The 16743-nt window shown below is 38.8% G+C and overlaps 1 protein-coding gene across 19 annotated transcripts in view; it reads left to right on the forward strand.

Annotated features, from left to right (window-relative positions):
• NCOA6 (nuclear receptor coactivator 6) overlaps window positions 1-16743 on the forward strand; it is an 89536-nt gene that overhangs the window by 47309 nt on the left and 25484 nt on the right. For 10 of the 19 annotated variants that reach the window (XM_067012173.1, XM_067012176.1, XM_067012172.1 and 7 more), the window contains 4 exons: window positions 7013-7141; window positions 7704-8549; window positions 10592-10738; window positions 13232-14348. In XM_067012173.1, the coding sequence (XP_066868274.1) occupies window positions 7013-7141; window positions 7704-8549; window positions 10592-10738; window positions 13232-14348 (2239 nt within the window). Of the gene's footprint in view, window positions 1-3004; window positions 3093-7012; window positions 7142-7703; window positions 8550-10591; window positions 10739-13231; window positions 14349-16743 lie in introns of all 19 variants that reach the window. The other 9 variants (XM_059039011.2, XM_067012178.1, XM_067012180.1 and 6 more) reach the window with 6 other exon arrangements.

Consider the following 16743-nt stretch of genomic DNA (forward strand, 5'->3'; position numbering starts at 1 on the left):
ATATAGCAAACATTTACTGAGTTCCTGTTATATGTCAGGGCCTGTGCTGTTGGGCTGTTTTGGAGTACTATATTGTAAATGTAAAATACCCAACCTGGAACCTGTAGTAGGGAGTTAAAAGATATAGTTCTCCATAGAAGTCTGAGCATTTGGTGTTAAGGCAGCTTGATGAGAGATTATAGGTGACGCTATTGCCACTACTGAAGAACCAGGGTCAGAAGAAGAGTGGGCAGAGTTTAGCCAAGTTGCACATAGTTAGTGAAAGAAAGACTAGACCTAGGGTGAGACTCAAGAAATCTGGGTTCTGGTCTCAATTTCTGGCCAGATGTCTTAATATTTACTAGCCTTAGTTAGCTGTAAACATATTTAATTATGTACTAGAAACAATGTTATAGATCTCTTCCAGCCTTAAAACATTAGGACTCTTAAACCAATATCAACACACTAATTGCAAGCTTTCCTAGTATCTGGCAAATAACAGGCATATTTACTAAGCATCTCTGAAAAGTTAGTGTAAATTTTAGTGACGTGTAGGTAGTTCATTATCAACATAGGAAACTTAGACGCTTTAGGTTGAAATTAGGTTAGACTGGTATTTAATGAAGGACACTATGATAATATATACAGTATAAAGTTTCAGGAAAAATCAGTTAGTAATGATTTGTAGACACAGTAACATTTTAACCCCTAGGTGTCTTTCTTTACTGCCAAGCATACTTTAAGAATGTTTTTTCTCTGTTGTCCATTGGGATAGTGGATGCAAACAAAATTTAACATTTGGTTAAACTAAACAGAGAAATTTTTCAAGGGAAAGAGACCTTAACTAGCCTCTAAAACAATAATAAATAACTTTGGAATTGTGTATCTAGAATGTCTTAGACTAAATTATTCTTAATGCCATTTTCTTCTCTTAGCATTGGCAACAGAAAGTTGACTGATAAGCAGGAGTCTTTCATAATGAAAACCAAATCTGTAGCCTGTTTTCTTTTCATAGCCTCATAGAATCCCAAGATTTGTGATTATACCATAGTAGTCATTTAGTCATGTGTTGCTATTGATGTTTTGAACCGATAATTCTTTCTTGTGGGGAGCTGTCCTATGCATTGTAGGATGTTCAGCAGCATCCCTGGCCTCGTGTCAGGTGCCAGTAGCACCACCACCTTTTTCCCCCAGTTGTTCCAACCAAAACTGTCTCCAACATTTCCAAATACCCCTTGGGGGATGAAATTGCCCCCAGTTGTGAATCATGGCTCTAGTCCAGATTCCCACATAGAGCTGGAATGTATTCTATAGTATCTCTACTAAGCATGTAGCCAGCATGTGCTTAAACATTTCTGAGGATAGGAAGCTGATTGTAGACTAAGAAAACCTGTTTCTTCTTATCTCCTAAGAACTTTCTCACTGTCTAATTACCATCTTTGAAAAATGAGGTGGGGTTCCTCAGAAACAAATCCTTTTTTTTAAAATTAATTAATTTTTTTAATATACAGCAGGTTCTTATTAGTTACCTATTTTTTATTTTTTTATACAGCAGGTTCATATTAGTCATCAGTTTTATACACATCAGTGTATACATGTCAATCCCAATCTCCCAATTCATCACACCTCCACCCCCACCCCCCTGCCGCTTTCCCCCCTTGGTGTCCATACATTTGTTCTCTACATCTGTGTCTCAATTTCTGCCATACAAACCAGTAGAAACAAATCCATTTTTAACAGATAAACATTTACCTAATCGCCCTCTCTCAACTACAAAACACCTGAAAATGCTGGATGAAATATAACATTTAATGCACAGCTGAGCTTGTAAGACAGTAAGGGAAATCCCCAGGGCAAGAAAGAAGTCAAAGAAGAAAATTTGAATAGCAGTAAACAAATGAAGAGATGCTGCAGGGGCTAAGAAATTTGAGTTTTAATGGCCAAGAGGAATAAAACTTGAAGCTTGAAGCCTTGCCTTGGGTCCACGTAAAGAAGTTAGAATTAGGAATCCTTCATGAAGCCAGGATTTTCAGTAAAAGGTAGATTAGAAAATTTTCACTCTCTGGCACAAGGAGACAAATGCAAAACTTATCTCTCTTGGTCTGGGCTCTAGCTGAGGATTGGGAGAAAGGGTTGTTGTAGAATTGTCTTTTCTATCCTTATGCATGTTGGACGTTTAATGTATTATTGAAATGACCCAGGTACAGCTAAGCTAAGTTATTAAGTGGTCCTAAAGTTGTAATAATCGTTGAAGCTCTCACCCCAAACCATTGCAGATTTCTCATAAAGCCTACTCCAAATTCATAAAATTTAGAGTCCCTCCCTCCAGAATTCTAGATAATAGGAATATCAGCATGTTTAAAATTACGAAAATTCTAAGAAGAGGACAAGACGCTATCAAAACACAAAGAGAATTTGGGGGAAAAACAGAACTTATAGAAATTTAAAAATTATTGAAGTGAATAACTTGTTCAGCAAATTAGACACAGCTGAATTGGAAGGTGAGTTTGAAGAAATTACAGACAATAAATTAAGAGATGGAAATATGAAAGAGGTCAAGAGAAGTGAAGGATAAAATGAAAAAGTTGAATGTGTATCTGAAAAGAGTTCCAGAAGAAGATAAAGAAATTGAGGAGGGACAATAGTGAAAGAGAGAATGGCTGAAATTTTTCCAGAATTGATGGAAGACATGAGTCCTCAGATTCAGAAGTCCAGTAATTCTGAGCCCTACAAATAAAAATAAATTCACATCTAGACACAAAATTGTAAAACTACAGAGCATGAAAAACAAAGGGAATGTTAAAAGCAAGTCAAAATGAAAGACCAGTTATTTACAAAGGGAAGATTATCAGACCCACAGCTAATTTCTCAGTGGCAACATTGGAAGCCATGAAACATTAGAATAATATTTTCAAAGTGATGAGAAAATTATTAACAGCCCAGAATTTTAAACAAAGCTATAGTATCAAGAGTAGTATGAATTAAAGACCTTTTTAAAGAGACTAAGAGAATTTACCATTAACAGACCCTTGCTAATTGAACTGCCCAAGGATGTACTTCAGGAAGAAGAAAATTGAACCTAAGATGGAAGAAATAAGAGCTAAGAAGGAATGGTGAGCTAAATAATTGGTAAACATGGGGTAAATCTAAATAAGCATTGACTTATTTAGTAATAATGATGATCATATATGGTCTTTAGACATTAAGTCAGATATGTCTGTTGACATTTTTTAAATATCACTAAAATAATAGAAATAGAATGTATAGCTTCTAAACTAGTAGTGGGGGCGGTTAGAAAGGAAGGGCATGATGAAAAAATACAGTAAAATTCAGGAAAAGAGCATAGAAAAAGAAGGGTAAAAAGCAGTGGTATCATAAAATGATAAACCAAAATATACCAGTAATTAACAATAAATGCAAATGGATTATAAGCACTGATAAAAAGAAAGTGATTAATAGATTGAATAATAATCTCAGATTTAGTTAAGTGCTTTTACAGGAATGATATAAAACATAAGGTCTCAGTTCATAGTTAAAAGGATAGAGAAAAATAGAGAATCCAGATGAATATTAACCAAGAAAAAGAATAACAATATTTTTATCAGATAAAAAGCATTACTGAGGATAAAAAGGACCACTGTATAATATAAAAGGAAGAATTCAGGAAGATAGCTAAACTTTTGTGTTCTTAATAACCTAGCCTCAAAATATGTGAGGCAAAAATGGTCAGAATTTATATAGACAGCAAATCCTAGGGGAGATTTTAACACACCTGGGTTAGAAATTGATGGATTGAGCAAAAACAAGTAAGGATAAAGAAAGCTTGAATAATAGAATAGTTTGATATAATGGATATATTCAGAAACCATACACTAATAATTCAAGAATTCTTAATCTTTACAAGAGTAACATTTATATAAATTGACCATGTGTTATTCCCACAGTAGGTTTGAGTAAATACCAGGTATTGGTAACACAGAGCTCATTTTCTCTGACCACAGTGCAATTAAGTCAGTGGCCAAAAAAAAAGAAGCAGAAGAAGAAGAAAAAAACCTGACCAACTAAAATATCCCATATATTTAGAAATTTTAAAATATGTTCCAAATACCCAATGATTTTTTAAAAAGCAATCATGATGGACATTAGAAAATATTTAGAAGGGAATAATGAGAATGGTACATATCAAAACTTGTGAGATGTAGACAGTATAGCATTAGGAAGAAAATTTGAGCCCTCAGATACTTATATTAGAGCAGAACATCAACTGAAAATTAACAGGCCAAATGTCTGACTTAAGAATTGAGAAAAAGAATAGCAAAGTAATAATTTAGGAGGAAGGAAATAATAAAGGTAAGAGCAGAGATAAGTAAAGTATGAATTAAAAAACCCAGTGGAGGGCTTCCCTGGTGGCGCAGTGGTTGAGAATCCGCCTGCCGATGCAGGAGACACGGGTTCGTGCCCTGGTCCGGGAAGATCCCACATGCCGCGGAGCAACTAAGCCCGTGAGCCATGGCCGCTGAGCCTGCGCGTCCGGAGCCTGTGCTCCGCAACGGGAGAGGCCACAACAGTGAGAGGCCCGCATACCGCAAAAAAAAAAAAAAAAAAAAAAAAAAAACCCAGTGGAGCAGAGCAGCAAAACCAAAAGATATTTCTTTGAGAAGACAACTAAAATTCATGATCCTGGTAAGACAAATAAATAAAAAAGAGGCACAAGCAATGTCAAGAAAGAAAAAAAGCATAAACTTTAAAGGGTATATTTAATAGTATGTGAATTATATCTTAATTTTTTAAAACATTTACTTGTTTATTTTCCTTATTATTTTTTGCTGTGTCGGGTCTTAGTTGCGGCACACGGGATCTTTGTTGAGGCATACAGGATCTTTTATTTTATTTTATTTTTTTCCATCACGGCGCGCGGTCTGCTCGGGTTTCTCCCTAGTTGCAGCACGCAGGCTTCTCTCTAGTTGTGGTGTGTGGGTTTTCTCTCTATAGTTGTGGCCTGCGGGCTCCAGAGCCTATGGGCTCTGTAGTTAGCCGCACATGGGCTCTCTCGTTGAGGCGTACAAGCTCAGCAGTTGTGGCACGCGGGCTTAGTTGCCCTGCGGCATGTGGGATCTTAGTTCCCCAACCAGGGATCGAACCCACGTCCCCTGCATTGGAAAGCAGATTCTTTACCACTGGACCACCAGGGGAATCCCTTAATTTTAAAAAAGAATGGAAAGAAGAGTATTCCATGAATAACTTTATGGTAATAAATTTGAAAGCATTGGCAAAGAAACAGTTTTCTGGAAAATATAATTTAAAACTGACTTAATAAGGCATATCAAATGAAAAATCTCTAACTACTTAAGAAATTGAAATAATTAATCTTTCTCCCTATGAATCAATTAGTATAACCACAGGCTCAGATGATTTTACAGGTGAGTTTTACTAAATATTTAAAAGACAGATACACATATTCTTTCAGAGCATAGAAAAAGAGGAAAGATGCTTTCCTCATTTTGAAGTTGTTTTAATCTTGATGCTAAAATTAAAGGACAGGAAGAGAGGATAATTATAGGCTATTTTCACTTACAAGTACAGATGCTAAATCCTAGAAAGTCTAATAATATCAGAAATTAGAGGGACTTCCCTGGCGGTCCAGTGGTTAAGACTTCACCTTCCAATGCAGGGGGTGCGGGTTCCATCTCTGGTCGGGGAGCTAAGATCCCACTTGCCTCACGACCAAAAAAACCAAAGCATAAAACAGAAGCAATATTGTAACAAATTCAATAAAGACTTTAAAAGTGGTCCACATCGAGCTTCCCTGGTGGCACAGTGGTTGAGAACCCGCCTGCCGATGCAGGGGACATGGGTTCGTGCCCCGGTCTGGGAAGATCCCACATGCCGCAGAGTGGCTGGGCCCGTGAGCCATGGCCGCTGAGCCTGTGCATCCGGAGCCTGTGCTCCACAACGGGAGAGGCCACAACAGTGAGAGGCCTGTGTACCACAAAAAAAAAGTGGTCCACATCAAAAAAATCTTTAGGGACTTCCCTGGTGGTACAGTGGTTAAGACTCTGCCTTCCAGTGCAGGGGACACAGGTTCGACCCCTGGTCCAGGAAGATCCCACATGCCACAGAGCAACTGAGCCCGTGCACCACAACTACTGAAGCCCACGCATTTAGAGCCCATGCTCCGCAACAAGAGAAGCCACCGCAATGAGAAACCTGTGCACCACAATGAAGAGTAGCCCCCGCTTGCTGCAACTAGAGAAAGCCCGTGCACAGCAACGAAGACCCAAATCAGCCAAAAATAAATAAACAAACAAATAAATAAGTAAAATACTTGAAAAAAATCTTCAAAAAATTTTTTAAAAATAAAAAGAAATTAGAAAGATGTGGAGCAAGAGGAGTTCTCAGACTGCTAGTAAGAGTATAAACTGGCATAACCGCTTTTGAGTGCAGTTTACCAATATCTAGTAAAATTGAAGGTGCTTATACTTTAAAACCTAGCAATTTTAAGTATATAGTCTAAAGACACTCTTACATGTCTGTGGAATACAGGACAAATACATGACACTGCAAAATTCTAAGGATGAAAAATTAGTATTCATCAGCAGGAGAATGGATTTATCGGTTCCATAAAATGGGACACTATTGTAGCAGCCAAGTTGGATGAATCTCATAAAATAATATTAAGTGAAAAGGGAAACTGAAGAAGAATACATATAGAATGGTATCATTTATACAGAGATTAAAAGCATACAAAAAATGTAATGCAGTTTATGTATGTAGGAAAGATAAACATGCATGGAACTGTTAACCCCAGATATAAAATAAGAAGGAGGGAATGGAATGAGATTGGGAAGGAGGAGGCAGCTTCTGGTGTATCTGCATATATATCTGAAGGAGGCAGGGTAGAATGTGTAGATTTAAATAAGGTAGATGGTGGTATAAAAATTTTCCATACCTTCTTATATTTTTGAAATATTTCATTAAAAACAAACATTGTGCCAATGCCAGTACTCTATTCTAGGGATTTTTTTTTCTCTAGGATTAATAAGGATGACCAGCCCTGCCACTGTTATGATACCCCAGGGTGGAAATGTGTCATCTTCCATGATGGCACCAGGCCCCAATTCAGAACTGCAGCCCAGGACTCCTCGCCCTGCTTCTCAGTCAGGTATTGACCTCCAATCTTTGAGAGTTGAAGAGGCTGAACTCCCTGCACAGATCATTACAAAATTCACCTCTCTCTGATGTCAAATTCCTAACTGCGCAGCTTAAATGCTGTCTTCTATGTAAAATGTGCCCTAGTTTCTTCAAGCTGAAAGTCATCATTTCCTTCTCAGAATTTCTTCTCAGAATTTCTCATTATTCTTATCATTATTCTTACTCCTAAAAATCTATTCCTTGGTCTACTTAGTCCTGCCACTCCATGACCGAGAATTCTGTATTTGTTTTGTTTTCTTATAGTTCCTCAGAATATGCTTTGGAGAATACTGCTCTCCGCATTTTATGTTTGGCTCTTATATTCACTTAGAATCATAAGCTCTTTCTAGACAAGATTCATCTTTCTGTCATCTCGGCAGTTGCTTTGCATTATAGCAAGTGCTCACAAACGTTTCATTGAATGATCCCAGAAGATTTTACTCTATATTTGCAGTATTGCCAAGACTGTAGGATTGCTGAAGGCTCTAGATTGCAGTAAGTTAATTATTGCTTTGTTGACTGTCTTTAAACAGATGCAATGGATCCACTCCTCTCTGGGCTCCATATACAGCAGCAAAGTCATCCCTCAGGATCTTTAGCTCCCCCGCACCACCCAATGCAGCCTGTCCCTGTGAACAGACAGATAAACCCAGCTAATTTTCCCCAGCTGCAGCCGCAGCCGCAGCAACAGCCACAGCAGCAGCAGCTGCAGACAAGACCCCCACAGCAACATCAGCAGCAGCCGCCGCAGGGAATTCGACCCCAGTTTACTGCCCCAGCTCAGGTGCCTGTTCCTCCAGGCTGGAACCAGCTGCCTTCGGGAGCCCTTCAGCCTCCTCCAGCCCAGAGTTCTCTGGGCACAATGACTGCAAATCAAGGGTGGAAGAAGGCTCCCTTGCCTGGCCCAATGCAACAGCAACTCCAGGCAAGACCATCCTTAGCCACGGTACAGACACCTTCCCACCCTCCCCCTCCGTATCCCTTTGGCAGCCAGCAAGCTTCACAAGCCCATACAAACTTTCCTCAGATGAGCAACCCAGGCCAGTTCACAACTCCTCAGATGAAGAGCTTGCAGGGAGGGCCCTCTAGGGTCCCAGCCCCCCTGCAGCAGCCCCACCTCACCAACAAGTCTCCTGCCTCCTCACCCTCCTCCTTCCAGCAGGGATCCCCTGCATCCTCCCCAACGGTTAACCAAACTCAGCAGCAGATGGGACCAAGACCACCTCAAAATAACCCACTTCCCCAGGGATTTCAGCAGCCCGTCAGCTCTCCGGGTCGGAATCCTATGGTTCAACAGGGAAACGTGCCACCTAACTTCATGGTGATGCAGCAGCAACCACCAAATCAGGGGCCACAGAGTTTACATCCAGGCCTAGGAGGTGAGGAACACTGAAGCTATTTGTGTTGGTAAATTTACTAGAGATAGATCTTAGCAGAACTTCAATTTTTAGAGTTAATGGAGGGAATAAAATAAGGATGTAATTATTTGGTTTTGTGGATATAGTGGTGACACTTGATATGACTTAGTTAACTTGATACATTATGCAGCATCTTAACTGGTTATGTTTAAGCTAGCCCTCTGGATAAAAATGCAGGTAAAATTCAATATAGAGATGTTCATTTTGTTTTTCAAAATATTTTTGCTTGATCTTCTACTAGTAAATTAAAACGTCCAGAAGAAACAGGATTTTATTAACAGCTTAAGCGGCTCAGCTGTTGAAAACATTAAGATTATGCAATAGAGCAAAAATGAAAAGATAAGAATAGGGTTTTGTTGGGGAAAAGGCCCTTCTGATTTTCAATTTTGATAATTCTAGTTAGTAAAATAGCATGGTGTTTGTTAAATTTGATTAAAGTATAAAGGGGAATAAGTTCAGAAATCATTGACTTTTATAGTTTTATAATGCCAATGCCTGCTCCTTAGAGAGGGAATTCCACCAGTTATACCTAAAGGAGATTTATTTATTTATTTTGTAAGGTGCCTCTTGTATGAAGAAAAAGCAATGGAGCTTAATGTGTGAGAGGTAAAACGATTACAGTAAAACTTATCCATCTCCATGTTTATTATTTATTCTTATTAATCATTGATCTAGTGCACATGAATGTGCTTGGAGCTTTTCAGTAAGGTATAGGGAGTAATACCGTCATCTGATAAACATACCCCCCACCAAAAGACACCCATTGCCTACCCAGAAAAAAAAAACCCTTGCACCTTTAGTGCAACATAGCAAAGGCATGTTCCCATGATTTCTGGTGAAATTAAGTTGCTCATCAGTCTTTCTACTCTCTTGTAATTACTTTTACTGACATGCAGGCAGTAATATTTGAATCCTAAGAAGTTTTTAGAAAGTGCAGGAATGTTTCAGCTCCAAACTTCACTGTTCTGGGCATCTAACCTTGGATCAGTGGAAGCTGGGTAGTCCCTCCTGCAAATGTGATTACTGATTTAATTACAATGGAAGCATGCAAATGGGGACTTGTCACTGCTAAAGAAAGGACAAATGCATATTTGTCTACAGAGCGTTTTTCAGGACATTGAAAATTTGGCCCTTAAATAAATGGACTAATACCAAAAAATTTTAAGTGAGCTTAGGTCTTAATGCTTTTCATAGAGCAAGTGATGTGCTCACCTAGGTGATCTGGCCACATCCAGGCCTATGTTATAAACTATGAGTGGGTTCTGAGATTCTCCTTATTACAGATTTGTTTTCTGAAATTAAACCTTCCTATAAAAGAAAATATTACTTTAGTAAGATTGCATTAGAGTATGGTTTTTGGTACCATAGCTGTCAGTATTTCAGCAAACCTTTTGAGGGGAAGGTGTAATGATAAATTTAATATACCCTCACTTTGACGCTCCTGTGAATTGTTTCTGGTCTCTCGTCTCTTCCAAAGAGACAAGCACAATATTGGGGAGAAATTTTCCACAAAGGAAATTATCATCCATTTCCCTCAATGGAAAAAAAAATCAGCTTTGTATGCTTAATATCAGGACCCAGGTCTTTGTTTTATAGTAGTTCTTATCAGTTTGTGTGAATATGAGAGAATTTAGCATATTCCTTTGGTACCTGTGTTAAAGTATGTAAAGTTTTGGGGTCCGTTGTATTACAGAAAAATGAGCCCTAAACCTTGCTGTGACGTGGCCTCAGATCACATTTAGGGAGCAGATTGCCATCTTTTCCTTGGCATGTTCTGAGTGTAAATTTTTTAGTATTTCTTTTTCATTTTGACAATGCTCATGTAAGAGATTGTGTTGATTTTTTTAACCATCTTTCCCAACCTTATTAAAGATCCTACCAGTGTGACAGAGAGAGCTAAGCCAGTGGAGACTTCATGCAGCTCATCCTTCCTTATTCATTCCACATCTAAGCAAGAGTATAAATTTGCTAGGTAACTGCCTTACTCGTTGTTTTCTATTAAGGAATGCCTAAACGCCTCCCACCTGGCTTCTCAGCAGGACAGGCCAATCCGAACTTTATGCAAGGTCAGGTGCCTTCGACCACAGCAACTACCCCTGGGAATTCAGGAGCCCCTCAGCTGCAAGCAAATCAAAATGTCCAGCATGCAGGTTTGTTTTCTGTGATTTATTCAGCCAGCATTTTTTGAACATTGTGAGGTAGGTAGACAACAAGGATATACAGAGAAGTAGAAGCCCTGGTCCTTCCCCTTAGTTTCAGACCTATAAATAATTTTTCTTTCAGGGCAATAACTGATATATTGAAATTAGGTAAAATGGAGAATCTAGAAACACCTAAAGAAAGGAGATAAAACTTGAGGTTAGAGCTGGGGTCAGCATTTTTTCTTTTTCCTGAAAAGAACCAGATAGTAAATATTTTAGGCTTTGCAGGTTATATGTTCTCTGTTGCAACTACATAACTTTGCTGTTGTAGCACCAGAGTAGCCATAGATGATACATAAATGACCATGGCAGTGTTTCAACCTGCCTGTCTGCTACTGCAAAACTATATTCCTGAACTCTGAATTCATGTTTATTTACAAACTGGCAATGGGCCTGATTTGGCCCATGGACCATAGTTTGCTGACCGCTCCAGTTAGTGAAAGGGCAAAAGGTGTTTCTGGCAAAGGAGGTGATAGGTACAAAGGCATGGAGGCACATGGCATTTTGAACAATTGTGGCTTTTTAAATCTCTTTATAGTTCATGTTAACATTGTATATGCTGAGTGTCTGATTTCTGTGGTGGTTGAAGACCAGGCTTTAATCATTACAGGTTAGGAGGACAAATAGTGTGGAGCAGAATGGCTAAAAAGTATTTGTATAAGCCCAGACTTCATGTTTCTGGTTGCTTTTAGGTGACACATGACTAAGCCTCTTACCCTTTCTCATTCAGAAAATTTGGACTGAGGTTGCACAAATATTTTCTGAACTCCGATCCCCACTTGGAGTTAGTTCAGTTATGTGGTTCCAACATTAACTGTAAATCACTAAGGAAGGAGAATAGTTTTAAACTTAAAAAAAAAATACCTGTTGAAAGCTTAGAGAAGGGTAGGGCAAACTGCGTGACTTCCCCTATCTGCTAATGCAAAACTATAATTCCTGAGCTATGTGAATTCATGTTTTCTATAGGAAGTTTTAAAACGGTGATAAAATCATTCATAATTCCTCCACATAAGCACAACTATTTTATTGATATATTTTTATACGGTGCCTTCCTCCCACATGCACATATTGTTTTGATTTCTCTGTTTATCCCATCTAAGAGAGCTCTACTCTTGTCTCTCATTTTCTCTTCTCCTACCCTACATTATTTCTCTTGTTAGCTTTTACTTCTTCCTGTGAAAATACTTTGTTATTTTACTCTTGCCAACTAGACCTCTAAGGGGTCAGGGATTTGGTCTGTCTTGTTTATTGATGTTACCTCAGTACCAAAAATGCCTTGTACATATTAGGTACTCAATAGATAATTGTTGATTGGATGACTGTACACTGGTATATTAGTGTATATAGTATATACAGTGGTCATGGAATTCAATTTAAGGCCAGTTTAGAAAATCTTCCTTAGGATTCAGGAAAAATCTGGATTGTATTAACAGTGGACAGTTTGTCCCCTGTCTCCTGGCTGGAGCATGGACTGGGCTCATAACTTCATTGTGGCTACCACTTTTTAGTCCCCATTTAGAAATGAAAAAAAGAGGGGGGGGAATAAAATAAGCTAGAAGGTTATTCTGCAAAAAGGGAGAGATAATATAAGCAGTTATAGGAAAGTCCCAAAGACCCAACAATAAGTAAACACTGCAGCAAGCCAGGCAGTGTTCTTTGTCTGAATTAGAAATAATTTAGAAGAATAAAACATGTCCCATGTGGTCCACCAGGGACTGCCACAGGGGAGGGTCACTGAAGTTTTAACATCCTTTGTTGACTGTCCTCTGTCTGCAGCTTCTGAATTGTCTTTTAGTTCCACCAGAGGCTCAGCTTCCAGATCAAGATTAAATAATTTTTACCACACTGGGGCAGAGTAGACCTGTCTTTAAGAAGTATTAGCTGTTCTTTTCTTTACAGTGTAGCATCCAGATATCAATCCAGATATCACATGCATAACCTTTGAGAGTCATTATTAATTTTCCAAGGAGCATTTTTAAATGTCTTCTCAACTTTGCTGAGGTTTTCTTAAGTGGCTACATCACATTTTTTGTTTCCTGACTCATCTAAAGCAGAGCTTATTTCACTAGCCTACTGTGCTTTTCATAAATTTTCTTCATTTTAAGGTAGCTGCACATCATTTTTAAATAATGAGATGCTGCCTTTCTCTTTGTTTAATCTAAGAGAAACTTTATTGATCTTCAAAATGTTATCTTTAAGTTACCAAATAGGAGTAAAGAAACGGTTTCTCCTTCTCTATTGTATGGTCACTGAGAATATATGCCAAGTCACATTTCCATACTATGGAAAACTCACAGAAGTATGTTAAGCACAGCACATTTGTTTATGTTGGTCAGTGGATATGGGTGAGTTGTGTTTTTCTAATTAAGGTAATTTGAGAATCTTAATTCCAACAAGATAATAGTATTACTTTCTGAAACTGTGCCTTTTTTTTTTTTTAAGGTGGTCAAGGAGCTGGTCCTCCTCAAAACCAGATGCAGGTGTCCCACGGGCCACCAAATATGATGCAGCCCAGCCTCATGGGAATTCATGGCAACATGAACAACCAACAGGCTGGTAGTTCTGGGGTTCCTCAGGTGAACCTGGGCAACATGCAAGGCCAGCCCCAGCAGGGCCCACCATCTCAGCTGATGAGCATGCACCAGCAGATCGTGCCCTCCCAGGGCCAGATGGTCCAGCAACAAGGAACCTTGAACCCTCAGAACCCTATGATCCTTTCAAGGGCCCAGCTTATGCCGCAGGGTCAGATGATGGTGAATCCTCAGAGCCAAAATCTTGGGCCCTCGCCCCAGAGGATGACCCCACCCAAGCAGATGCTTCCCCAGCAGGGCCCACAAATGATGGCACCACATAACCAGATGATGGGGCCTCAGGGGCAAGTTTTGCTTCAACAGAACCCAATGATAGAGCAGATTATGACCAATCAGATGCAGGGGAATAAGCAACAGTTTAACACTCAGAACCAATCTAATGTCATGTCGGGACCAGCCCAGATAATGAGGGGACCAACTCCAAACATGCAAGGAAACATGGTGCAGTTTACAGGACAGATGTCAGGACAGATGCTGCCCCAGCAAGGGCCCGTGAACAACAGTCCATCTCAGGTTATGGGGATTCAGGGGCAGGTCTTGAGGCCACCAGGGCCCAGCCCACATATGGCCCAGCCGCATGGCGATCCTGCTACTACAGCAAATAACGATGTCAGCTTGTCTCAGATGATGCCTGACGTTAGCATGCAACAGAGCAACATGGTCCCCCCCCACGTGCAGGCCATGCAGGGAAACAGTGCCTCGGGAAACCACTTCTCAGGCCATGGGATGCCTTTCAATGCACCTTTCAGTGGAGCACCCAATGGAAATCAGATGTCCTGTGGTCAGAATCCAGGCTTCCCGGTCAATAAGGATGTCACGCTAACAAGCCCATTGTTGGTCAACTTATTGCAGAGTGATATCTCTGCAGGCCATTTTGGGGTAAACAATAAGCAAAATAATACCAACGCAAATAAACCGAAGAAGAAGAAACCCCCTCGGAAGAAGAAAAATAGTCAGCAGGATCTAAAGTAGGTTGTGATAGTTTTGCCTAAGATCTTATTCATTTATTTCTATGTGAACAACTTTTTTTGATGGAAAATTTTAAACATGTATAAAATAAGAATAGTATAATGAAATTACCCCTGCTTCAAATTATCAACTCATAATCCATCTTGCCTTCATCCATGCTCTCCCCATTATCCTCTTGGTTATTTTAAAGCAAGTTCACTTTAAGTATTTCAGTATGTATCTCTGAAAGATAAGGACAGGTTTTTGTCTTTGTTTTGTGTTTTTTATGACCACACAATACCATTAGCACACCTGGAAAAACTAATACTTCCTTCATATTCTCACATTTCCAGACAATGTCCACATTTCCCTGATTATCTCAAATTAATTTTTTTTACAGTTTGTTCAAATAAGGAGCCAAACAAGGTTTATACGTTGCAGTCAACTGATACATCTCTTAAGTCTGTAGTCTCCAGAGGGTTGTGGCATTCAGAGCCTGAAAGGTAGCCAATGCTGCCACACTGCAACTCCACAAAGCATGTCAGGTTTATAATGACTGTTGGGGAACCAGAAAGGCTGTATGTGTTTTGGAAATGAAAACCGTTTATGGAGACTCCCTTCTGTCTCTCAAATAGAAATGGTTTTTTGTACAGGTGCCTTTCCTTTAAAGGCTCTTTATCAGAAGCAGCAGCTTAAAATCTCATGCTAAGGTGATTGGACCTTTTAAATCAGTTACCTTTTTGGTAAAGGTGAGTTCTTTTGCAAGATTACAGCAGGAAAGGCAATTAATTTATATTATATTTCCTGAAGCTAAGCATTAATTTGTTATATTTTTGGCCTTGATAAAATGTTTCCAAAGGGAATATTGATTAAACTGGATTTTCTGCCTTTAATTATAAAACTGAAATTCAGAGACATTTATTACCAGACAATAGTGACTGAGGAGTATAAAACAGGTTAATTCAAATAAATTGCTAGAACTATAGAAGAGAATAAGGGAGTTTTAGTTAAGGAAACAGAAATGTTCAAAATAAAACCAACTGCCTTTCTCTCAGCCTTCTCACAATATTTCTTTGGTTGTACTCTAATATTATATTCACTTTTTTCTTAAATCTTATAAATCAAAATTCAGTAATTGTATATTAACAACCTATATTTTTCCTGAATTCAGAATTAATAACCCGTTTGATTATCTGATTTTTCCAATAGCTCTTTCTAAGTTAAATTCTTTACTACTATCGATCTGTGTGGGAATAACATTTCTGTGGCAATATTTTTTCCTCCCAGTAATCTGGGAGTAAAACTGCAAGGTTCTTCAGTTGCCATTAGTATGGATTTTTGCTGTCTGCACCAGCACTTAGGGAGATTGCTTACTTGTTGGGGCTACAGATTGTGAAAAGGGCCTTATACAGCATCAAGGCTCCTAGGAAGGGAGACAGTAAGTTAAAAGTAAGAGTGCATGCTCCCAGTTCTACCACTAGCTTACTATGGAACCTTGGACCTGTTTTCTAACACTGCTGTGGGCCTTTGTTTTTTCATCCATAACATGAGGTAACTGGACCAGGTATCTGAGATATTTTTTTTAGCAATATAGTTCTTGGAAAGTAAAGGATACTGCAGAATCCTTGCCTGTAATTTGAAGTGAGAGAGAAGTCATATAAGGAACAAATTGATATAGGCATCTGCATGTGCTCAGGACCTGCTTCAGGTTCTAAATTCCCGTGTGCTAGGGCTTTTAAAATGGATTTAAGGTAAGGCTTATGAAACTACACAGAGTACGGTAAGGTAAAATACTGTCTAAAAGTGGGTGACCAATATCAGGGCAAAGGGAAACAAAAGATAGAAAAGAAAAGTACAGCTAAGAGTAAGATTAAAAACAAAATGAGGGCTGTGAGCACTCTGGTTCTTTGGGAATGTGGGTGTTAGTAGGTAAAATTTTTTTCTTCCCCACCAAAAATTCTAAGGTTCACCCAGGTAAAAAGGAAAGCATCCCAAAGCCAATGGGGATGTCTGTTAAATACACATTCTGCAACAGAATTAATTAGCTTTGTTCTGGTATTCTCCGGCTTTCCTTGTTCTCTGAATACCACTTTCATTAGCCAATCTACAGCTTCTTGCAAGGTGTTATGAATTGTTGGAGCCACCACTGCAGTATTCACAAAAAAAGAATCTGGACTCCCTGGTTGAATTTGATAGCTACCCTAAAGATAATGTGGTTTCATAGGCACAGTACTTTATAATATTGATAGCCCAAACTATGATCCCTTAAAACATCTAAGGGATGGATGATTATATGAAAATCATCATATCAGAAATTTGTAGAAAACACTTCGAGTAAATAGCCATGTTATTAAATTAAGTGGATTTTAACATTTAATGAAATTGGCAGATTTTTTATGCCAAATATTGAATACT

The sequence above is a fragment of the Kogia breviceps genome, chromosome 14 (genome assembly GCF_026419965.1).
Source record: "Kogia breviceps isolate mKogBre1 chromosome 14, mKogBre1 haplotype 1, whole genome shotgun sequence".
Classification (NCBI taxonomy): Eukaryota; Metazoa; Chordata; class Mammalia; order Artiodactyla; family Physeteridae; genus Kogia; species Kogia breviceps.